Source organism: Callospermophilus lateralis, chromosome 8 (genome assembly GCF_048772815.1).
Source record: "Callospermophilus lateralis isolate mCalLat2 chromosome 8, mCalLat2.hap1, whole genome shotgun sequence".
Taxonomy (NCBI): domain Eukaryota; kingdom Metazoa; phylum Chordata; class Mammalia; order Rodentia; family Sciuridae; genus Callospermophilus; species Callospermophilus lateralis.
The window spans coordinates 51,312,977-51,338,866 of record NC_135312.1 but is presented as its reverse complement, the minus strand read 5'-3'; the positions used below and the strand labels follow the sequence as shown (position 1 = coordinate 51,338,866).

The window sequence follows — 25,890 nt, the reverse complement described above, 5'->3', positions numbered from 1 at the left end:
TTGTATTTTATTTAGAGACAGGGTATCACTGAGTTTCTTACTGCCTCGCTTTGAACTCGAGATCCTCCTGCCTCAGCCTCCCAAACCGCTGGGATTATAGGCATGCACCACCAAGCTGGCTAAGAGTGCAATGTGATCTGTTATTGTAACACTATCTTACTTTCTCTTCCTTTGTTATTTACCCTAGAGTTGATAATCAACCATTTAAAAATCTTTGGCTGTCTCCTAAGTCCCTAGTGCCTCTACCTTGTCTCTTACAACCAAAGACCTGCAGAGAAGTTAAGACCTACAATGTCAGAATTGGAAGTAGGGAACCACCAGCAACTACCTATCAAAACAGTCCTGAAATTTTATGTGTTTCATCTTCCTAACCTTTCGAGTGACATACCACTATCTTTGTCTTACAAGTTAGGAAATATGCTCACATTGGTTCAGTCACTTTTCCAAGGCTGCCCAGTTCATGAGCAAGAGAATAGGTTCAAACCCAGGATGGAGATAAAGTCCTCTCTGCCACTTCTCAAAGCCTTGTTCTATGTTCCATCTCTATGGTGCCTTTCTACTAAGAAAAAATGTGTAGTGATATCTTCTATTACAAATATCACACCAAACATTAGAAATTTATGGGAAGAATTTTAAAAATATGAGTGTCTAGGTTTCTGTAAGACCAATTGAAACCAAAATTCTGGAAGATGAACCCCCAAATCATGTTTTTAATTGAGCAAATAATTCTGTTGTGAAGTTTGAGGATTACTGATTTAAATGATGATGCTACTCCTGTGAAATTGTATTTCTATTGTTTTAACATTTATTCAAGAGTATAGTTTTATTACAAGACAGCTTATTAACAATAGTTTTTCTCTGTAATCACAGGTGGATGAAATATTTATTAATTCAGCCTTGAACAAGCACTATATCAAGAACCAAATAATCAGACTAACGTATGTATGTTTGGGCAAAGGGATAGTCACAAGCCTGGAGGGACAGAGGGCAAATGACACAGGAGCCTCATATATGTAACCATTTGTACTAGGTTATTGGCTAGGATTCTTCATAAACATTACTTCCAATAATCTCAAGAAATAGGACTGACCACCATTTTGTAAACTAAAAAAAAAAAAAAAAAAAACAACTAAGATTTGGGGATCAGGGTAAGTGATGTATTCAAAGTTCCCCAATGGATAGTTCTGCCTCAAGTGACAGAACCAGGACACAGACCCCACTGATGATTTATGAGCTGGAATCTGTCAAAACCCAAAGCCTCAAGAAAATCCAGCAGCATGTCATTACATGCACCGAGTTATATGCTTTTGACAGATAAGTCATTTCAAAAACATTCAAAAGACAAAATTGACTACAAAAGGTAATCATGAGTTTTACCTATAATAAAACACTAGTTACAGGAGGCATGTCCAAACAAAAAGATCTTCCTGCAGAAATAAATGTTCTTTTGTTATGGTGGAGAGAAAAGACTCTTATCAGTTGTAGATATTGTCCAAAGGTTTCAAATGTGTTATTTCGAAAGTCATGCAACAGAACATATATGTCATATGCACAAACCCATGAACATGCATAGCTCATGTTCTTTTGAGGGGGTGGGAGGTACTTGGGATTGAACTCAGGGGCTCTCGACCACTACGTCACATCCCCAGCCCTATTTTGTATTTTATTTAGAGACAGGGTCTCACTGAGTTGCCTAGCATCTCGCTTTTGCTGAGGCTGGCTTTGAACTCACAATCCTCGTGTCTCAGCCTCCTGAGCCACTGGGATTACGGGCCTGTGCCACAGTGCCTGACTCATGCCTCATGTTCTTAGGGAAAAAGAATCTATTCAGACATGAATTTATTTGAAGGAAATAATAATCACTTTTATTACCAATAGACTAATAATGCCTTATTGATAGACTTATTCCAAGTTTTTTACATTTTTACTGATATCTAGGGACTTCCATAAGGATTTTATAATACAAATTAGACAATTTAGAAGATAAAAGCATTCCTAGATTTCTCACTTTGTTTGCCATAGCATTCTAGCATTATCATCACTGCATGAATTCCTTTGGATTTGTAGCCACTACCACTATGCAATATTTTGTGGGGAATCCAGAGATATTCTATATGGTAAATAGTATTAATTCCTCTGATTTAATATGAAAAATCACTTGGTTACCTGTTTTCCAATTTGACATAAAATTCTGATGATTTATATGTTTATATTCCAGAGCCTAAATGGACCACAACACATAAAATGTTTCAGAATTAATATAATTTACTCTTTTCAGTCAAAAATTCAGGATGATAGGCTTCCAATGTTTTTTAGAGCTTTGATCTTTTGTAGCATAAAAATAAGAGACATGGCAGATTAATACATATTAATTTTAGTTTTTAAAAAGACCTTGAATTAATTTGGTTTTCCTATTTGAAGAGAGTGTAATACTTTAGTTCCACTGGACTGCAGATTAGTACAATCACTTTGGAAAGAAATATGGAGATTCCTTAAAAAACTAAGACTAGAATCACCATATGACTCAGATATCCCCCTCGTTGGTATTTATCCAAATGAGCTAAATCAGCATACTATAGTGATACATGCATATAATTGTTTATAGAAGCACAATTACTATAGCCAAATTATGGAACCAGCCATCAACAGACAAATGGATAAAGAAAATCTGGTACATATACACAATGATGTTTCACTCAGCTATAAAGAAGAATGAAAATGTGTCATTTGCTGGAGAACATCATGCTGACTGAAACAAATCAGACTCAGAAGTGTCATATGCATTCTCTTATATGTAGAAGTTAGAGAGATAGAAAGAAAGGAATAAAAATGGTAGGAGATGGGTCTAATGAAAGTAAGAAGAAGGCTAATACAGTAGATGAACAGGATCAAGAGAGAGGGAGAAAGGGAGGGCATAGGGAAATACTGGGAAATGAAATATACCAAATTATACTATGTTCATGTTAGATTATACCACAATGAATATTGCTTTTGCATATAATTATACTGCGTTAATTAAAATAATAATAACAGTGAAAGAGAGATCAGTAAAGTAGAAAAAGTAGATCTAAGGAGGCAGGAAGGGAAAGAAAGGGAAGGAACCAAGGAATGTGATTGATCAAATTATGTGCACATTCCAATATTGCATAATGAATCCTACTATTATGTATAATTATAATGTACCATAAAAACAAATTTTAAAAACACTAAAAAAAGTTCAGTTCCATAGGAGAAGAGTCTTGAACCACTTTGTATGAAAAATTCAAAAAACTGAGCATGTTTAATCTAGAGCATACTCAGGGACCACACTTTATTATCTTCAAATATTTATGTGGAAGAGGAAATTGATTCATTGTGTATGTTCCAGTTTCCCTTAAGCCTTAGGGAAACATAAAGGGAGATATATTGCAACTTAAAATAAAGAACTCTTAGAATCAGAGTTGACCAAAAAGAAAACAGTCTCTTTGGGAAGTAAATTTTCCATTATTTTATGACTGCGTTGGGTTGGAGGACCACTTGTCATGGATGGTGTAGAGGTGGTTCATTTACTAAATGTATCAATGATTGACCTAAGAGAACAGGAAGGTTTCTTCCAACTTTCAGAATTTCTTACTTTGATGATGACTTTTTAATCTGAATCTCACCCAACTGCTGTAATAAAATAATAAAAGGCAAGAGAAAACATGTGAAATGGCATTAGGTAAGACAGTGACACATAGAAGAGTATGAATGTGAATTAACACTCATCAATTAGGTATAATTCATGAGAAAAAGATAAAGAGTATAGGACAAAACCAGATGCATTCTTTGAATATGTACTTTTCTCTTACATGTTATAGTCCAGAAGTAGATGGTGTAAAAGCAGACATCGTCATGGTGTTCCAGTTCCCTTCTACTGGGCAAAGAACTGTAAGAGAGAAGAAAATCCATAGCATCTTAAATCAGAAGATAAGAAATGAAAGAGCCTTGCCAATAGATGTTTCCTCAGTTCAAGTTAATGGTAAGTAGGTACTTTACCCATGATATGAAGTCTCTAGTAGGTCTGTTTTTTATATAATCAGAAACTTATTTGTCATTATTACCACTTCAAATAATAGCTCAAATTCATATGGAAAATTTTCTCAACTTAAGTGATCTTTCAAGGTTTTATTATCTTCTGATGAAAGCATATCTGAAGTTAGTCATCAGTTGTTTTCCTGGAAGAAATAAATTGACATTCATCCCCAAATAACCTTTACCACCAACAAAGGGTTAATGGTAAAGTCATTGCCTCCATGACTAATCAAGTGAAAATACCAAGAGTTAAGTGATAATTATATTTCTGGGTGGGACCTTCCAAAAACAAAACTCATTTGTTGCCTTTATGGATAGTTTCTGTATATGGTGATGTTATTAATTTTTGTTAAGTTTCTTCATATGAGCATTCTGGAAAATAGTAAACCAACTTTGAAACCCCGAAAGCCATCTGATAAATAATGCTTTAAAAATTCAGCAAACTATAAAAAAATTCTCTAAAGCCATTTATACATAGTCCACTTTTCTCTTTTTGGTTTACTCTTAGCTCATTACACCACCATCACTTCCATAAATTAAAGAAAAGAAACTTTTATCAAGACCCATCTCTACACCCTCTCTAAGTCCATGCAGTATCTAATTTCTATATTCCAATGAGGTAGGGAAACTCAACTTCATAGATGTAAAAATTAGGCAAAAACAGGTAAGGAATCTAATAATTAAAGTGAGCTAAGATTCAAATCTAGACCTCTACCTTTTTAATAGACTTCATTTAAAAGGGGTTCTCTGTTCAAACACATTTTAGAAATTCTGTCCATGATATTTGTCTCTTGGAAAATTATCCCCTACATTAGCATATTAGAGATTCTGAGGAGTGTAGCTAGACAGAAACTTGTTTACCTTTGTATACCAAGCTGCTTCCATAGCACCTATTTCTGGAAGACAAGTACATATTTCCCCTACAAATTCCAATGTATACCAGACTTAAGAGTCACAAAAGAGAATCAGAACAAGTGATTTATATTGAATGTGAAACAGGATACCCTGCCCTGTAGGATCTAGCTGACTCTTCAAGAGGAAATCTCACCAGGAAGTGAAAATCTGAGGTAATAGAATGGGCAGAAGTTTGCTGATGTGACAGTCAGCTATTCAGGGAATAAAGCTGTGAACCTCTCCCAGAGAGGAAGGAGGAACCTGTCAAATACTTAATCCACCTTCTTTGTTAGGTAAGGAGGCACACAAATTGAGATTGTGAAATGGTGGCCATTCTGATAAGTTACGTGTTGTTATATGTAATTTCCAGTAAAAAGTTAATTTGCCAGGAACTTTAAAAGACTGAGCTATCTAAAACCAGAATGAAGCATGAAACAGTCATTAGATAACTGACTTTTTGTACCTTACGGACTCAGCTTGTATGTTTCACCTTATTTTAATGATTGCACTAGATTAAAAGATAGGATGTACTGATGGAAAAACTGATCTGACAGCTACCTAACTAATTCTAACTCCACTGAGTCACTGCAGACTCAAGTAATTGGCCTATACTATTGTGCCTATTTTCTCTTCTATAAAGTTGCAATGATAATGTTTCTTCTTCCTGAAATCACAGAAATATAAGAATGCATAAGAAAATAGAAAACACAACATATAACATTGAAGCTATTACTACTTAGGAGCCTATTAAATTTGGCACATAATTTGGAAACCTGAAAACATTAGTATGAGTGATTGGTAGTAGAAAGAGCTGGAACCTTTAAAGTTTCAGAATTTCCATTTACTCTCACCTAGGAAAGGTTCACATAGGGGAAATCTCAGTAGCACCACTAAGGCAATTCCTATCGGCAAAAACAGTGCTTTCCAGAAATACTTCATCTTAGAACTTCCAAAAACAATAAAAATCTGAAAACAGAAATTCTAAGTCAATTCTTGAAATAACCCTGTAGCTCAACATTTAATCCATAATTTATCTAGAATCCGTCTTTTTGTTTTGACAAATAACCATGTGTGGGGAACTTCATTAGATAAATGTGTCAAAAACACACAATGGAATATTACTCAGCATTAAAAGAGAATAAAATCAGGCATTTGCAGGTAAATGGATAGACCTTGAGAATATAATGCTAAGTGAAGTAAGTCAATCCCCAAAACCAAAGGCCAAAATGTTTTCTTTGATATGAGGATGCTGACTCATAATGGCAATGGGGGAGAGCATGGAAGGAATGGAGGAACTTTAGATACGGCAAAAGGGAGGAAGTAAAAGGGAGGAGGCATGAGAGAAGGAAGCATGGTGGAATGAATTAGACTTCATTACCCTAAGTACATATGTGAAGACATGAATGGTGGAAAAATACTTTGTGTACAACCAGAGACTTGAAAAATTGTGCTCTATATGTGTAAAATGAAATGAATTGCATTCTGCCATTATATATAACAAATTAAAATTAAATAAATAATTTAATTTTAAAAAGATAAGAGAAAAAAAGAATAAACTTTAAAAAATAACATGTGTGTTCTGGGTATCAAACTATAGCATTTAAAAAGAACTACTAATATATATACAGTGTTAAAATTTAAATGCTTAAATATTTAATAAATAAGATCTGTGATTGAGACTAAAAAGAAAAAAAAGACTGGGTCAGTGGTAAAATGTGCCTGGGTTCAACCCCACTACAAAAAAAAAGTTTTAACTTTGTAGAGTTCATCATCCTAATTTCCCACATGGGATTTATAGAAATTTCAACAAAACATTCTTAGTTTGCACAAAGGGAAATATGGTGCTGAGAATTTAAGTTTGAGAAACATGGCACTAGTAGAAAAAATAAGTTTATTATTATCTATTCAGTGAACCATTTAACCTGAATATCATTACAATTTTCATGTAAACTTCCTTATATCAATTTATTTTCCCTCAGTTTTACTGAAGTATAATTGACAACTAAAAATTATATATAAACATATATATATATATATACTTTGTACATGATATATGTTACATATATGTTACACATATGTAACACATATATGTGTGTTATTAAATAATAGTATGTGTTTAAATATATGTTCAAATATTTAAATATATGTTTAAATATTCTTCCTTTATTAGATTCCTAATGATGTTGGAAATTAACAATAATTGACATTTACCAATATTTAGCAGATGTTAGATAAGAATACACAATAGTTTATTCTTTTTTAAAAAATAAATCATTTTGATCATTTAAGAATTGTTTTAGAAGTATTTTAAATACATTTTTTTGTGGGAATTTTCCAAGTTTTTTCAACCCAAAAGAAAGGCTTATGTGACATTTTAAGTAAAAGGGACAAAAGTCAACCTGGTCTGTTTGAGGCAAGCTTTGTGGCCTGGGACCCATCTACTTACTTGCTTGTTCATGTCTCCTGAAGTGGAATACGAAAGAACTTTACCCTGCACCACTGGAAAGCCACAGTTCTGTATTAATAGAAAGTATTTGTTAATTTTAATCATCCACCATTTTTGTCTTTCACACTCCTTGATATATTATGTACTTAGTTAGAGGTTACCTATAAATCTCAACAAAAATGCACACATATATTGCTAAATCAGATAGCTAATCTCCTGAATCTCCTGCTCACCTATCTAGAATCCATATATGGCCAATGTCCTCTAATAATTCCTGGTCATTGAGACCAACCAAGAGAATAGCAAATTATCATTCTTTGTCCCATTTTGTTTTTCAGCAATGAGCTCATCAACAGGGAAGCTAACTGTCCAAGCATGTAAGTCTAGTTAGCTTATATAAACAAGTTGAATTTTCACATCATCAAAGCTATCTTCAAATATTAGCTCATAATTTCCCATTTATGTTTCATACTTTCTTTGGGAAAGAAAAACAACTTTGAAATAGATGTTAATACTGTTTTTCAAATTCAATGACTGAAATTTTAAAGTCATGTACAAGAAAAAAACACTTTACATGTTAAAAAATCTAAAGAAAGTTTATATTTCTTGTTTGGAATAAGTTGGCTTGCTTTTCTAATTTTTTAAAGAGCTATAAAATATGCTTTCTTTCTGCTGAGAAATAAAATGATGAGATAGAGATACATAGGGAAAAGATAAACTCCATTATAGAGACTGACCATACAAAATATACTTAATATCCTTACCTTCATAGATGACAGTGGCTTCACTAACTCACTTTAATTCACTGTGATTTGCATCTTGTAAATTTTTACAAAAATGAGGAAGAATTTGAGCAGTCATGTTTATGCTTTTGCCTCTGTGTCTTGAGAACACCCAAAATATGTTTATTCACTTATTCATTCATTCAATAAATATCTTTCAATATCTACCAAGTGCCAGAAAGTGTGTCTGGATGGTAGGTACCATTACAAATAAGACATGATCTTATTCAAACTTATAATTCCACGGTAAGGGAAGATAGAAATAAATTAAGAAATACTAAAATAGTGTGATATATGTTTTCACAAAGAAAGAGCACAGTGCTATGAGAGTTAACCAGAGATTTACCTAACCTGGTCTTGTGGAGTTAGAAAGTGATCAAGTGACTGGGAGTAAGTGTTCTGGGCCAGGGGAGCAGAATATAAAATGCCTTTAAGTTAGTTAAAACATAGTCATTTTTTAATGAAAAATGTGAACATGGCTGAAATGCAGAATAAAATGGAGGGACTGAGGTGTGGTCAATATTAATTGAGGACCAGATCATAATAAACTATTTTTACTTTATCTGGAGGACAATGGAGTGTGAAGTCTTCACACATTTTAGAAGGAAAATGTTCTTCCAGTTCTTCCAGTATGAAGAACAGATTGGAGAGGCAAACCTAGAAATAGTGGGATGAAGAAAAAAGCAGTTGTAGTTTTTCAGATGATGAAAAATGACAGTCTAAACTAGAGAAATTACAGAGGGATGGAGATTTCTAAAACAGCTGGACATGTTTGAAGCGTATTTATTATCAGATAAATAAATTTTATTTTTTGATACTTAGTTGAAAAAAGAATTGAGCCTACCATATTTTCTTTATTAACATTGTGCTCAATAGTTTAGATTCCTAGCAGGACCCCTAAGTATGAGTAGCAGAAGCAGCAAAGTAATTTCTGGTACACATGACAGAACACATCTTTATTTATGTCAATAGTAAATGTGATGTTTATATGGAAACTTCCATCTTGAAGAGTGAAGAACTGGTGATGATATATTAATTCAAGCTCACCTTAGAAAGTAGTCACTCAGAGAAGTAGATGGGAGGAGAGTTTCAAAAAAGTAATAATATTAATAACAGGCAATTACTTATCTGACCAGAGGGAGTTCTTCTGATGAGGAAGTCATGTCAAGTAACACTGCTGAATCACCCAAAACTAGGAAACAATATTAATGGGAGCTCCCAGAATAATTGGATAATTAACGTGTAAATTCACAGGCCCGATTTACCACTTTGTGGTGCGTAAGCTATATGCAGCTTAACAAAGCTTCAGTAGGCAACATATATCCACATCTACAAAGGGAGGGAGTAAGCAAAATATCAATACATCAAGAAATACAGAGAATGGATGGTGATTTAGTGCATGCTTATACAATGATACATGCAATTATTGTATTGCAGTACTCTCTTAGGTTCTTTGTATAAACCATTAACTACACATTTCTTATAAGTTAATGATCTCATCTTTTTAAGGTTGCGGTAAACGAGCTGTTCCATTAATAGTCAATAGAATAATGTCTGGAGAACTTGCAGACAAGGGTGCCTGGCCTTGGCAAGCTTCCCTTCAGCGCAGTAACATCCATCAATGTGGGGCCACCTTGATTAGTGACAGGTGGCTTGTCACTGCAGCACACTGCTTTAAAAAGTAAGTTGACCTTCAACTAGACACCACTATTGTTAAAAATCCTTGAGTTTTTATCATATTCTGGGTAATAATTAGTGTCCCAAATATTACTGAAGTAAAATAAGATAACTTTTCAGATCCTTTTCTAAAATAATGTTATACCTGCATATATAAATTTAGAAAGGTTGGTGGGAATTAAGGAACTTATAATAATTATCCTAGTGTTCATTAATCAAGTCCTCAGAGTTTTAAATAAAGAAACTGTAAGAGAACAGAAGTGATCCTAACACAAAATACTTACTAACAACATATAAAATTAATCCTATGTCAAACAATGCTCTCCATTTAATAATAGTACCTCTCTCTGCTAAACACTTGAGTCAATCTTATGCTGATAATAAATAATCAAATTAATTGCAAAATGAAACTGAAATCTTCCATGGATACAGGAAGTTGGTAACTGCAATGAGGGAGAATGGCACAAATCAAGTTATGTAGCACTATAATATGGAAATTGGGTAAAATTAGAGAAGTTCACAACCCAAATGAGAAATTAGCAGGAGGATAAGGATAGGTACTAGATAAGAGATTCTCCTGAACATTAAAGAATTAGAAGGGCTTCTTGAGCTACCCAATAAAACCTTGCATAATAGAGTACCTCTTGACAATACTGCTACAAAAGATAAGCCCAAGGCAAAATTAGTGTACTATCATGTAATTTGTTTCAAATGAACAGTTAATAATTAATCAATTCTTTATTCATTGAGAACATTATTGTACAACAAATTTTATTAAGTATAATATAAAATGACTTTTTAAAAAATAAGTTTATTTTTCAAGATAATAACCAGTTGGAGTTTTTAATAACTATTATATTTAAAATTTGGGGATTTCTTTCTAAGGAGATTAAATTTATGGCTGTTGTCCAGTATGAATTATGGCCATTACAAAGCTTTCTGGTATCTCAGTAAAATGGGTAGCAGCAGATTTTGTGGGCAGAACATTCCAAGCCAGCTGGAGAGCTGGGTCAAATGCTTGTGGCCTTGGATTATTTATTGAACTTCACTGTATTAGGAAACAGATGAAAAACAAAAAGAGGAAATAGATGAACAAGATCATCTCACATTCCTTTTAACCTATAAACCTTTTTAACCTGACTTTTGTTATCATAACACAATCCATCTTAGAGTATAAATCCATATAGAGATTCTTAATAGAATACATACATATCTTTATAACATTGAACACTAAATCTGAGCTCTAATAGATTTCAACACGAATATTTGCTGTTTCATCTGGAACAGCAGGAACCAAACTTATTTCTTCATCCATCGAACAGTTGTTCTTAGATTCTCTTTTTCAGGCCAAACATAAAAATGAATGAGAATTTCCAAATCATAAATGAAAACAAATATTATTGTTCTGTTTTCACAGAACCAATTTCAAGATGCCCTATCATATTGGTTCTTCTTCAAAAGTTCAGCTTTTGTCAGTGTCTCCCTTAAAATATACTTCCAAGGACTACACACCAAGATTGATAATATGACTAATTTTGTACATGAAAAAGTAAAATAGGAAACTATGGGACAGAAAAATAATATAAATGGAATGCAAGGGTAACGGGTAACTTACTCAATACAATAACTCTATTCAAAGGGTAATGATTCAGAATATCTTACAATACAGAGGATAGTGAATGACCTACCTAAGAAATCTAGCCTCCCCATGTCCTAGATAGTATATTTTCTAGAGCTGACAGATGATATGGAAGTTGTGTTCACCAAATTAGCTGATAATATAAGGCTGGAAGAGAAATGGATGTTTGGGTAAAAGAAATTTTAAACATCTTAGGTATATTAATGAGCAAGAACTAAATGATTAATTTTAGCAAGTATACATGTAAGGCTCTAACTTGGGTCAGAAAAAAAGAGTATCATTACAAAAAGCAGAAATATGCTTTAAAGTAAAAATTATTAAGAAATTTTTATCAGAAAAATAGCTTGATTGGAGTCAGTTGTCTACAATACTTTATTGTGATTTAGATTTCACTTTTAAAAAATTGAAGCTCAGAATAAACTAGACGTTAGACTCTTTGTTTCTCAGAGCCAACTTGGGATAGTAAATTCTCTCCTGGATGACACACTTAAAGAGCACTTCACAAAACAAAATGCTTTCAGAGTAGAGATTCTTGGAAGGTAAAGCAAAGGGATGGTATATTCATAGTCTTACTATTCAAAATATGATCCACAATCCAGCAGCCCTTACACTGCTATGGAATTTGTTAGAAAGGAAAGAATTGAAGATCTATTCCAGAACTACAGAATCAGGAACTGCACTTGAACAATATTTCCTAATCATTTGTATGCACATCAAAAGTTGAGAAATATTGCCCTAGAAGATGAAAATTTTTCCTGAGAAAGCTTTGGTACAGATGATAGTTGTTTTAATAGATCTGAAGTACTCTCATGTAGAAGAGATTTAAGGAATCAAGAAAGAACTTGCAAAGAGCTGCTCACAGATGAAAGGAATTCCAAGATAAAGAAAGGGATTCTAAGGCAAAGAACATGCCTCCATCTGCAGAAGAGCTCAGGCATAGACAATCACTACTTGAGAGTGTTTTTGTAACAATGATTAGCAACAAGTATTAAGCTTCATTATGCTATGAACATTTTGTTAGGTGCTTAAGAATTCTTTTATATAATTCTTATATTCATTCTGTTAAATAAGCCCTAATTGGTTAAGCCCTTTTTTAATGGGGGGGGGTGATAAGAAAATTTAAGAAACTTGTCCATAGTCATAATATTAGGAGAGGGCAGAATGGAAAACAAGCATATATATTCCTGATGCCAAGACTCATCTTTCAAACACTGGATCAGAAGGAGAACTAAACAATTTTTATGACCTCTCCCACCCTGAGATTGTTTGATATTATTTCAGTCTGATATAGAGTTAATAAAATTCATCACATATTTGTTATTTTAAAAATAATAATGAAATTTTCAGATTGTTTTTTTAGGGATGGCTCCCAGGCCAGGTGTCAACATTTTGGATTTTTGCAGTTTACTTTGGAATCTAAATTCCTACACATTTATATTTCTCATAATTAATTAGCATTGATTTTCATCTGGTGGATTTGAGCTCAGGTTAGAAGGTTAAAGTTTAGAAAGCATAATAATGTTTTAGTATATCTCATTTTGGGTTTTTTTTTAGATTTATTATCATCTACAAATGTAATAAAATACAAGGTCTATTAAATAGATCCAACAATCTAGTTTCCAGAAAGAACCTATATGATTTTTTTGAAAATGTAAATGAGACTACATAACTCCCTTCCTTGAAAACAGCAAGTGGATTCCTACTTGAATAAAATTTAAGCACTCTGTCATGTCCTATAAGATACTCTATTGCCTGTCTACCTTTCTAATCTCATCGTCCACCATCCTTAACTTCATGTTCTAAATCAAAGCCCATCTGGTCCAAGATCTTTGGATGTTTGCCTGGAAACCTGACTACCTTATCCTCTTATTGCTTACTCCTCATCTGCCATGTCTCAGCCTAAGAGTGTTGTTCTCCCAAAAAAGTCTTCCCTAACTACTATATATTATATATATATATATAGAGTTTTATATATATATATATATAAAACTCTATTTTATCCATAAGCTTTTCATTGAAGTTATTTATCTACTTTTTAATTTGTTTTGATTTTTCTCCTTCCCTCAAACCTAATAGTCCTGTTATCTAAAACTTATATCTTGTTCAACTCTTTGTCACTAGCATTTTGATAATATTCAACACATAGTTTCTCAACAAGTATTTGCTGAAGGAATAGGTGAATAATACTGTATGTGCCAATAGTTATTTACATATATTTATCCTTAAAAAATACTAGCAATAGACTGTTCAAATGATCAAAGAAAGATATCATTGCAACCAAGCATTATCAAGATGGTATTTTCTCTTTTATTGGCCTAAATGCAATTAATGTTGTTTGTATGTTCTGGTAGTTCATATATTCTGTTAATTTCTAACCTTTTCCAGTAATGCAAATCCACGTCAATGGACTGTTACTTTTGGAACAACAATAAATCCTCCCTTAATGAAAAGAGAAGTAAGGAGAATCATTGTCCATGAGCGATATCGCTCCCCAGCAAGGGAGTATGACATTGCCGTTGTGCAGTTCTATCCTAGAGTCACCTTTTCAGATGACATACGCCGGATTTGTTTGCCAGAAGCTTCTGCATCCTTCCCACCAAATTCAACTGTCTACATCACAGGATTTGGAGCACTTTATTATGGTGGTAGGTATCTCAGAAAAGCTAAAGAAAGGCTAAGTCCCTTTAGGGCAGTGTGATTTAATCTCCACTAGTATCATCCTGCCAGTGATTTCCACAGTTTGGTTGTGTTAGTCAAGGGCCCTTATTTTGCAAGTGACTGAAATTCAATTCAAATGAACCAAAGTAGAAACAAAGACAAAACAAATAAACAAACAAAAACTGCAAATGTTCTTTATACCTTGGAAGTCAATAGTGGTAAGAAGTGACTTTGGACACAGCTAGATTCCACGAGTTTGTATGGTGTCATTGAGCTCTGGATCTTGGAAACTGTATTTCTTGGCTCTATTGTCCTCAATTAGCTTCGTTTGGAGGGATTCTAGCTCCACTTAGTGGCAAACATTTCCAACAGCAGGCCTAGTGATGCTCCAATTGAATGACCGACTCAAATACTCAAATACTACAGCAAAGTTTTCTATAATTTTCTAAAATTTTCAAAGTTTTCTAAAATTTACTAAAGAGGTTAATTTGAGGGTGACTTTGAATAAGAAGAGCATAGAGATAAGATCACCAAACATATTTTATTCTCTAAAATTATTCAACTCGATATACTAACAATCTCTTAGAAAATAATAATGACTTGGTTATTGACTATTTTGTAACATTCCCAGGCACACTGTGGATTCTATAAGGTAGTCCAGGCACATATATTTAACAATAGTTAGAGGGTTTCTTTAATTCCAGGTTTGAGAAGGTGAAAAGGGATTTCTGAGAAAGATAAAATACATTATCAGAAATCTATACAATTTATTTATATACAACAAAATATGAGGAATACGCCTGTAATTCTCAGCTCCATTAAGAGACAAGGAATACTCTTTAACATAGCCAAGAATAGGATTTGTGGTCTCTAGAGTTTCTCCAAGTACTCTATGTACATACTGAATATTCATCACTTTCTTTAAGGTCTTATTGCCAATCACAGAAAATGCTACCCACAGGTTATCTATTCCAATAGATTAAAGGGGCAAGCCTGATAACCTCACTATGTCTACACTGTTTCTAATGAGTTTCCTCTTAAGAAAAGGTTTGCAATCTCTGCTTCATAATTATGAGAGAAGCATCATGAATTCCCTTTGGCTTTGTAGAAAAATTCATTTTCTCTCAGTAGTTTGAGGTTAGCATAGAAAAATACCCGTCATAATATTTTGTTAATAACAATAGAATCTGGTATTTGTAGAACATTTAATCAAAAAACAGCAGTATACACATTAAGTATCAGTCAACACCAGATCACAAAGCAAAGCTTAACAAACACAAAGAAACTGAAATCACACGAAGTATGTTCTCTGACCATGAGGTTCAAATTAGAAATCACCAAAGTAAAAATAACAGGAAAATCTCCAAATGCTTAACAATTAGTCATCATACCCTTAAATAAGAGGAAGTCACAAGCAAATCTTTAAAATACATTAAACTGAATGAATACTGAATCCTGTATGCAGAATGCAGTAAAATAAAGAGAGAATGCATAGCAAATGCTTGCATTAGTGAAGAAGAAACATGTCAAATCAATAATCTACGTTCCCACCTCAAGAAACTAGTATAGTAGAGAAAAATAAACCTAAAACAAGCAGAAGTAAATAATAAAGAAAAGAATAGAAATGAATAAAATTTAAAACAATAAAGAAAATTGATATGTAAAAACCTGATTCTTTGATAAAAATTGATACTTTGTAAAAAATGTTTTTAAGTATTTCCCCAGTACATAAAATATAGTGAGGGATATCCAAAATTTATGGGATATGCTTTTTATAATTGTGAAATATTTACCAACTAATTTACTGGAAAAGTTATGAATTTACATATAGATTGTCAGTTTCACTTTACCCTTCCCAGCACTGTACTGGATAATGTAGTAGGCAAAATAATTGTATTCAAAGAACAAAATCACTTTTAAAATTCCTTAATATATTTCTGAATTATTCACTTATATTCTATATGTGCAAATTGTTCTCCAAAAATAAATCTTAAAATGATCTTGAAAATCTTGAGATGGTATCTGTATTAGATTTTGATTACTGCATAACAAATTAGTACAAATGTCACGGCTTACAATAGCATCCATTTATTATTATCTCATCATGTCCATGAGTCACAAGCTCAGACTCAGCTTAGTGGGGTCTTCTCCTCAGAGACTCACAAAACTGCAATCAAGATATCAACTGGGGTATGGTCTCAGGTGTGGCTCAGGATTCCCTTCTAAGCTTACCTGTTGTAAACAGAATTCTGTTTCTTGCAGCTTTAGAACTCATGGTAGCTTGCTTCCTCAATGCCACTGGGAAAGTATCTCTGAACTCAGGGAAATTCCAAGTTCTTTCTGAAAAACCTTCCCTAGTTTGGTCAGGCCTACCTTAGATAATTTGCCTTTAGATTAACTCAACGTCAATCTGATGAGTGATCTTACTTTCAACTGTAAAATTCACACACTTTTGCCATAAAACATTAACCTAATCATGAGAATGATGTCTATTATATTAACATGTTTTACACATGCTTCTGGGGGAGGAGAATCACACCACAATTTGGCGGACCATCCCAGAAACCTAGCAACCAGTGTGTCATGGTTTCCGAAGCAATACATATTTTGATATAAGGAATCCCATAATGCATAGACTATTTTTAGTCTAATACAAAGTCTGCCTACAATAATATTGACTTCAGGGGTTTTATATCCTAGAGTACCTAACTTATATAAGAAATGCCATGTTGTCAATTAATTTTATATGTGAAAGCTCTTTATAAAATGTAAAGGATAAGGGGTGGAGTTGTGGCTCAGTAGTAAAGTGCTTGCTTAGCATGTGTGAGGCACTGGGTTCGATTCTCAGCACCACATGCAAAACAATGAATAAAAACAAAGGTTCATCCTTTGTTTTAAAAAAGTTTTTTTACTGTAAAGGATAAAATAAATGTGTGTGGTATGATAGTTATTTTATGAAGCTGAGAGAGAAAACTAAGCTTATAAAGTTTCTGGGAACAATCTGAAATCCACAAATACAGACTTCATAAAAAATGAAATGCCTTTTTAAAAATATAAGCTGATTTTTTCTTGTGGTATTTGGAATAGAACCCAAACTCAGGCTCAAGATTACATCCATAGTTCTTTTATTTTTGCCAAGATAGGCCTCAAACTTGTGATCCTTCTGGCTTTACCTCCCAAATCACTGGGATTACAGGTTTAGACCAAAAGGTTTTCTTGCTTGTAGAGTTATTTATAAAAATGTTATAGAAAATAATGATCCCTAAATGTGCCAAATTTTAATTAGAAAATTTTTCTCTAGGACTGCTTATGTTAACCTCATTCTATATTGACAGTTTTAGAATGAAGATTAGAAACAAGTCTTCTCGACATTGCTCTAGGTAAGGCTCATTATACAAATTAAAACTGCTTTGTTTTCTCTTCAGGGGAATCCCAAAACAATCTACGAGAAGCCAAAGTGAAGATCATAAGTAATGATGTGTGCAAGCAACCACAGGTGTATGGCAATGATATAAAATTTGGAATGTTCTGTGCTGGATATCTGGAAGGAATTTATGATGCTTGCAGGGTAGGTTGGAGAGAGAAAATAATGTAAATTTCATAACCCCCCCCAAAAAAATTTTTTTATCTTACCCAGAAAATATTCTATATTCTTTATATTAGTACAAAATACAGATATCACATCAGCTCCAAAAAGTTCTAAATGTAAATTTTATAGCAAATACATGGTTTAAAATGTTTTAATAAGCTAAATAAAATAAGTAAAATGTTTCTTTAATGCTATCAAACAAACCAATAAAATTAAAATTTCCTAATAACCAGAAATCCAAAGATTAATAAAGCAAAGTATCTTTTCTTAAAGGGTTCACATCCTAAAAAAGGAAATACTATGATGTTATAAATAACATAATGGGGAACAAATATTTTCTCCCTGAAAGGAACATTTTTGGAGCTAGTGTCAGAGAGATGATATTTCAATATGTTCTAAAGAACAAATAGCACTTGCCCAATTGCAGAATAAGAAAAGAACATTATAGAAAAGAGAAAGAGCATAGCCAAACTATAAAGGTATAGTTACAAATCATACTTCAGGGCATCCCATGTAATTTTTTGGGAATCAGCATAAGGAGTATATGTGGTTAAAGGGCTAATTAACAATGAAAAGATTGGATTAGACCAAGTTGGCAGTAGCCTAAAGTTCTTTCCGGTGCCTTTCTCTGTCCTCTACCATCTATCTGGCATATATATTTCTGGCAAAGGTATGAGTGTTCATCTTCCTAGAGGCATTTGGTTTTTAATATGATATTCTTGAAACTCCAACAAGGTGACTCTATGTGGCTAAATAATAGGTATAGTATTGACATCAAATGGCAGAAAACCCTGTCCAGAATCATCAAAACTGCACCGCATGGGCAACATCTGTTAGAAAAGGAGCAGTGAGTTTTGTAGCATATAGGCTTTATGAGCAGGATCTGGCACATGTTTAACTTCAGTTGCCAAGAATGTGTGGAGGAAGGCAACCAGAATTGAGGGATTCCAGCAAGGTTAACATCATGGGAAACACGTGGAAGGTATCATCAGTAGATTTGGAGAAGAAGGATGAGACTTCAATCAGTGAGATTACTGAGAAGCCTCAGAAGTATTGGTGGTCCTAGGGAAGCCTCAGTGGATTGGAGCAGAGGTAAAATTCCTGCCTGTCTGGGCAAATTAATAATGAAACAAACCTATACAAAATTAGGGTGAGTTCTCAGGGAAGTGACTCAGGCTTAAGGATCCAAGACACAAGTACAGTGATTTTTACTGGGGTATGTGGTGATAAAATAGAAGTTCAAGCATCAATGGCATATTGATCTGGAACTCAATAAATTCCATGCCTGATATGCAGAATAAGAAGAGAGAGACCTTAATTTCTCCACCAGAAGTCTAGTGAGGAAAGATCCAAACCCAAATGACAAAGGATCAGAACTGCTGATATCAAAGCCAGAAATGGAAAGTTTTCACAACTTAGTGCAGTTTTGTAATTTTGCTACTGTTTATAGTTCAACCAAGAGTTGAAAAAGAAAAATTTCTAGTTCTAACAACCATCCAGGCACTGATGGGTAAGTTCTCTCAATATGGCCTTCAAAATCATTCCAAAAAACAGTAGATGGGTTTTGGCAATAGTTTTCTGGAGGAAGCATAATTCAAATTCTGATAGTTGAGAACATAATATATAGGAAAATTAGTCCAGAATTTTCCCTGGTAATTGTTTTATTCATTCTGCGTCTCCTATTTGTTCAAAAAGGTTTAAACTCCCTACTTTGTGCCATGTACCATACCAACTACTACACGGAACCTGCTTTCAGGGAACTGACTGTTAAGTACATAGATGTGTGTTAATACAGAATATACAGTAATGAAAGGAAGATGCCTGCAGTAGAGTGCTTGGAAGAAAAAGGACATATTTCTATAAGAATATATGAAAATGAACACACTATTAAGAGAGGTGAAGCTAAAGTTGAAGGGTAGCTAGAGTTGAATTAGCAGAAAAGAGAAGGCGTTAACCAGGAGGGTTGTAATGATGAAGTGGCTAGGGAGAGCTTAGGAACTGAAGAAGACCTTTAGCATATTACAGAACATATAGGCTCAATGTTGCCAGGTGAGGTAAGAGGATTGCCTGGCAGGGCAATCAGCAACCTGAAGTATTTTGCCCTTTTTCCTAAAAGCAATGGAAAAATGTTGCCAGGTGAGGTAAGAGGATTGCCTGGCAGGGCAATCAGCAACCTGAAGTATTTTGCCCTTTTTCCTAAAAGCAATGGAAAGCACTAAAATTTTTAATCAGGGGGTTTATACTAAATTAGTTAATATGTATAAAGTTCTCAAAACACTTCCTGAGTAGTATTATTTGTTTATTAAGTTAAAAGAGTTTTTCAATCAAATTTGAACATTTTGAAAATCATTCTGCTCACAGTAAGGAGAAAATCTGGATATGGCCATAGTGGATAAGTTAGCCTGTGTAACAAAAATCCAGGTGAAATATGGTAATTTGGACTAAGCAGGTAGCATGTAGACAGAGCTAGACAAAGAAGTTAGGAGCTAATATTGACAAGTGAAGGGATAATTTTTATATGATTGGAGAAAGTAGGTATCAAAACATGATATCTAAATTTCTGGCTAAAAAACTAAAATAATTCAATTTCTGGTTTAAATAATTTGAAAAAATGTGGTAAACATGTCAGGGCAAAGTTACACATCCTACAGAGATCTGAGTCCAACATCAGCCATTTGGAGTTTGAGGTGCTTTTGAGACACTAACATGAGGAACTGCTAATGCACCCTCATCCACACCACTTCCTCACCAAGGATGTCATCTGTCCTCCTACCTACTGAGAGCCCACAAGTGTTGTGTTAGTTTGTATATTACATTTTATATATTTTATATAATTTATATTACTTTTATTGTTCTAAATTCATTTTTTATTAGTTTGTTTTTAATATTAACTCATACTAATATTACTTTTCTTATTCATATTATATTATTTATACATATATATTATATTTTATAAATCTTATTTGTCTTTTTCTTCTGGATTATAAGAGCATATTTGATTTTTAAATGAAAAATATATAGTAAATAAGAAATGTATATAATTTGACATACATATTATAATGATTATCACAATAAAATTAATCTATTCAGCATCATCCATGATATACATTAGATTACCAGGATTTGGTCATTTTATAATTCAAAATTTATACCCTTTGATCAACATTTCTCCCACAGTCCTTGGAAACTACCAATGTACTCTGTTTCAGTGAGTTTGACTTTTTAGATTCCACACGTGAGATAATACTCTGTTTTCCTATGTCTGACTTATTTCATGTAATAATGTTCTCCAATTTCATTGTGTTATCACAAATAGCAGGTTCTTTTAAAAATAGCTGAATAATGTTCAGAGGTGTGTGTGTATGTGTGTGTATGTGTGTGTGTGTGTGTGTGTCTTGTTTAGCCAACCATTCATTAATAGACACTTAGGTAGTTATGTCTTGGATACTCTGAATAATACTGCAGTGTGCAGATGTCTATTTGAGTTACTGATTTGGTTTGCTTCACTTAAATACTTAGAAGTGGGATCATTGGATCATGTGGTAGTCTTAATTTTAACTTTTTTGAGGAATCGTACTTTTTCATAAGGGCTGTACCAATTTACATTCTCACCAACCATATACAAGGGTTCTCATCCTCTTCAACTGATGTTGTATCTTGACTTTTTGGTAATATCCATCCTAATAGGTATGGAGTGATATCTCATGATTTTGATCGCATTTCTCTAATGATTAGTGATCTTAACATCTTATATTATACTATTGGCCATTTGTATGTCTCCTTTTTAGAAATGTCTATTCAGGTTATATGCCCAATTTTCATTGCATTATTCATTATTTGATATAGAGTTATGTAAAGTTTTGCATATTTTGAATATTAACCCTTTATCATATATATGACTTGCAAATATTTTCTCTAATTTTGTATATTTCCTTTTCATTTTGTTGCTTATTACCTTTGTTGCACAGAAGCTTTTTAGTTTGATGTAGTCCCATTTATTTATTTTCTCTTTTGTTGATTGTCCTTTCAATGTCATATCTAAAAAATCATTAACAAGAACAGTGTCAAGGAGCATTTTCCTTGGGAGTTTTATAATTTCAGGGCTTACATTTGTGTCTTTAATCCATTTTAAGTTAACTCTTTTAAGCTACGTAAGGGTCCAGTTTCAATATTTTGCTTGAAGCTACCTAATTTTCCCAACACTGTTTACTGAAGAGACTGTCCTTTCCTTTCTCCACTGCATATTCTTGGTTCTCTTGTCAAATAGTAGTTGACTCTGAATGTGTAGGTTTATTTCTGGGTTCTCAATTCTATTCCATTGATTTTTTGTGTCTGTTTTAATGCCAGGATCATATAGTTTGGATTACTATGGCTTTGTGATATACTTTGAAATCAGGATTTACAATGCTTTCAATTTTGTTCTTCTTGTTCAATACTGATTTAGCAATTTTAGTCTTTTGTAATTCCATATGAATCTTAGGATTTTGTTTTTGTTTTGTTCTATTTCTTTAAAGAATGCCATTGGAATTTGGGCAGAGATTTCATTGACTGTATAAATCACTTTGGGTTGTATAGACATTTTAGCAATACGTATTCTTTCAGTCCATGCACATTGAATATCTTTCCATTTATTTATACTTCTTGCAATCCTTTCATCAGTGTTTTATAATTTTTAGAATAGAGATATTTCTCTTTTTAATATATTCTAATCAGTTTTACATGACAACAGAATGTTCTTCAATTCGTTGTACATAAATGGAGCACAATTTTTCACTTCTCTGGTTATACACAAAGTAGAATCACACCATTCCTGCAATCATACATGTACCTAGGGTAATGATGTCTGTCTCATTCTACCATCTTTCCTAACCCATGCCCCCACCCTTTCTCTCACTCCCCTTTGCCCAATCCAAAGTTTTTCCACTCATCGCATCCCCTGTCCCATTATGGACCAGCATCCACTTATCAGAGAAAACATTCAGCCTTTGGTTTTTGGGAGGCTGGCGTACTTCACTTAGCATGATATTCTCCAACTCCATCATTTACCTGCAAGTTTCATATTTTTATTCTCTTTTGATGCTGAATAATATTCCATTGTATATATGTATTACCATTTCTTTATCCATTCATCTATTTAAGGGCATCTAGGTTTTATATATATATTATTTTATAAATTTTATTTTTAAAGAGAATAAATCCTCTTTTGTGTGTGTGTGTGTGTGTGAAAGCTTCTAAGTCTACCCCCACTATGTTCTTTGTCTCTGTTCTCTTCTGTTACTAACTGTGCCCTTTGTTTGGCATTTACAGTTTTCTGTATTATAGCACCTTGGTGCCTTTGTGCCCTGCCTTTTCAAACAGGTAATAAGAACTTTGGAAGCACGTCTTTCTTAGGAAACCCCCTGGTAGGATACTTTATCAAAATGAGGGAGAAAAATCAAGAAAGTGGAAGTTAAGGAACCCAAAGCATTATGAAATCAACACAAAAGAATGGTGATGGCTACACAGTCTCAGGATTATCTCTACAGCAAGTTTAGAGTAACCAATCTAAGTCATTATAAAAGGAAGGCATGTGTGTGTGTGTGTGTGTGTGTGTGTGTGTGTGTGTGTGTGAGTATGCAGGAAACAGAGGGAAATTGAGCAATTATGTGTATGCTGAGATGGGGAACATCTTCAGAAGTAAACAACTGATGTGTTCCTGTGGTGGCATAGCATATAATCACAGTGATTCAGGAGGCTAAGGTAGAAGAATCTCAAGTTTTAAGAGGCTCTAAGCAACTTAGAGAAATCCTGTCTTCAGATTAAAAATAAAAAGAGCTGGGAATGTACCTCAGTGGTAAAGCACTCTTGGGCTCAGTCTCCAGAACTGACATGTTCTCTGATATCCTTGAGTACTAGTAAATATTATTGTTAGATCTACATAGATTTTTTTGAAACATTAAACATTTGCCAAGGTACATGGAAAATTAGCCAAAGAATAGCCCAGAATGGTGTCACTTGCCGGTGACTCAGGAGGCTAAGGCAGGAGGATCACAAATTCAAGACCAACCTCAGGAACTTAGCAAGGACCTAAGCAACTTAGTGAGACCCTGTCTCAAAATGAATAATAATAATAAATTTTTTAAAAGGCTGGGGATATGGCTCAGTGGTTAAGCACCCCTAGGTTCAATCCCCAGTACCCACTCCACACCCCCAAAACAAGGAAGAAGAAGGAGAAGAAGAAGGGGAAAAAAAGTGTATTATTAATTCTAGGAAACCAAACTCTGCCCAACAAAGGTCAAATGTAACATAATCAAAATAGGTTGCTTGATTCACGAATAAATGACATTTACTAAGTGAGATTAAAGTAAACATCGAGTTTCAATTTAATCCAAATGGAGATACATAACATAAAGATATGGTGAGGAAAAGTTGTGAAGTGGTTGTAAAACAGCTAAATCTTCACCTATATAACAGAAAATAAATATATACAGTCTAAATCTATGAAATATTCATTTGTGCATATTATTTAGTGATAAGGAATCAGATATTCTAAGAAATTATTAAACCAGCATGAAGTGGCTACTCCTAGGGAAACAGGCTGAATAAGGAAAGTGAGACATAAAATTCTTCATATTCATTTTTCCTTTTAACTATGTATTCTGTACAAAAAAAAATAATAATATAAAGATATGGAAATTGAACCTTAAAGCTATTTATAATTTTTAATTTCATGTTTCAGTTAATTATTCTGCATTGTTAGCTATAATAAAATACTGTCTTCTAATAATAAAACATAGTTCATTGAAATAAATAATAAGCTTAATGTCAATCTAATTTCTTTCTCCTTTTTTTTAAATTTTCAGGGTGATTCTGGGGGACCATTAGTTATAAAAGATCTTAAAGATACCTGGTATCTTATTGGAATTGTGAGCTGGGGAGATAACTGTGGTCAAAAGAACAAACCTGGAGTCTACACACAAGTAACTTATTACCGACGCTGGATTGCTTCAAAAACAGGCCTCTAACTCACCATAAAAGTTAAACAAAGAGCACTGTATACAGGTCATACATGTATGAGAATGTGGATATTCAGTGGGCTTAGTACAATGAAGTAATATTCAGTGTTTGGATCTGGCAACATGAGATACAGAACATGATTTATTTTACAATCATTTTAGTTATTCAGTAATCTACAGCCAATTTATAAGGGATAATTTATTTGTAAAGTAATGGGTCATTTTACCTGGCTTGAAAATTAGAGCAGAGATATTCAGCTCTTTAAAATTAATAAGTTGAAGTATACATGAGCTGCAATACAGATTTTTTTAAAGATCCCTTGTGATACGGTATGCTTTTCTCAGGATTTTCCCCTTAAATGAGAAGCTTTCTGAACTTTCAAGGAGTTCAAGGAATGTTTACATAATTTCCTGTCTCCTTTCCAGAGCTCATAAGCTTCACAAGTACATTTTTTTTAATGCCCTGTTTTCCCAGGTTTTCCAAGAGATTTTCTGCCACAAAAAATAAATTTGCTATTCTAAATGCATTTAGGGGACTTTCCTAAAGGAAATTATATTTCACAAAGTCTGATGGCAAATTAAGGCAATAATCTTCTAACTCATAGTTGTGAAAACTTTTTTGTAATTTTTAACACGCACATTCATACACATACACACACACATTCTCATACTACAGATATACTAAAAAAATCCGATTAATGTTTGATATATGTAGTAATTACCTAATCAAAAATGTATTTTGTTTTGAAAATTAGGTGGAGGGTGATAGTAGCTTTATGAGCAGTCCCAGGCCATTTTAAAATGACATTTTAAAGATGCACTTACATGTTTTGATCACCAGGGGGAGATTTTGTCCTTTATTATTGTAAGGTAAAAGGCCTGAAAGTAATTGAGAATACTAATACCTAAAAGAATCAAAGAAAATTGTCTTTCCCCATAGAAAGAAAAATTTGTTCCCTTGTATTTCTACAACCAATGAGTTTCTAAAGCTCTTGACATGAGTATTGCCATTTGGAATTCTAGTATTTAAAACAAGTTAAAAAAAAAAAAGATTTTGAGAACATACCAATACAATTTACAAAGTTTTCTGAAAAAGAAAATACGCTCCCTAATTAAAGTGTCTCATGAATTGAATAAGAAAGTTAGTATTCTATATT

At 33.3% G+C, this 25,890-nt stretch overlaps 1 protein-coding gene across 1 annotated transcript in view; it reads left to right on the top strand.

Moving 5' to 3' along the window:
* Tmprss11a (transmembrane serine protease 11A) overlaps nucleotides 1–24,742 on the top strand; it is a 39,193-nt gene extending 14,451 nt beyond the window's left edge. Inside the window, exons 3-8 of the mRNA XM_076864994.2 lie at nucleotides 871–938; nucleotides 3,840–4,000; nucleotides 9,685–9,856; nucleotides 13,877–14,136; nucleotides 17,575–17,717; nucleotides 24,581–24,742. Of these exons, the coding sequence (XP_076721109.2) occupies nucleotides 871–938; nucleotides 3,840–4,000; nucleotides 9,685–9,856; nucleotides 13,877–14,136; nucleotides 17,575–17,717; nucleotides 24,581–24,742 (966 nt within the window). The remainder of the gene's footprint in view (nucleotides 1–870; nucleotides 939–3,839; nucleotides 4,001–9,684; nucleotides 9,857–13,876; nucleotides 14,137–17,574; nucleotides 17,718–24,580) is intronic.
* Nucleotides 24,743–25,890: the final 1,148 nt, after the last annotated feature.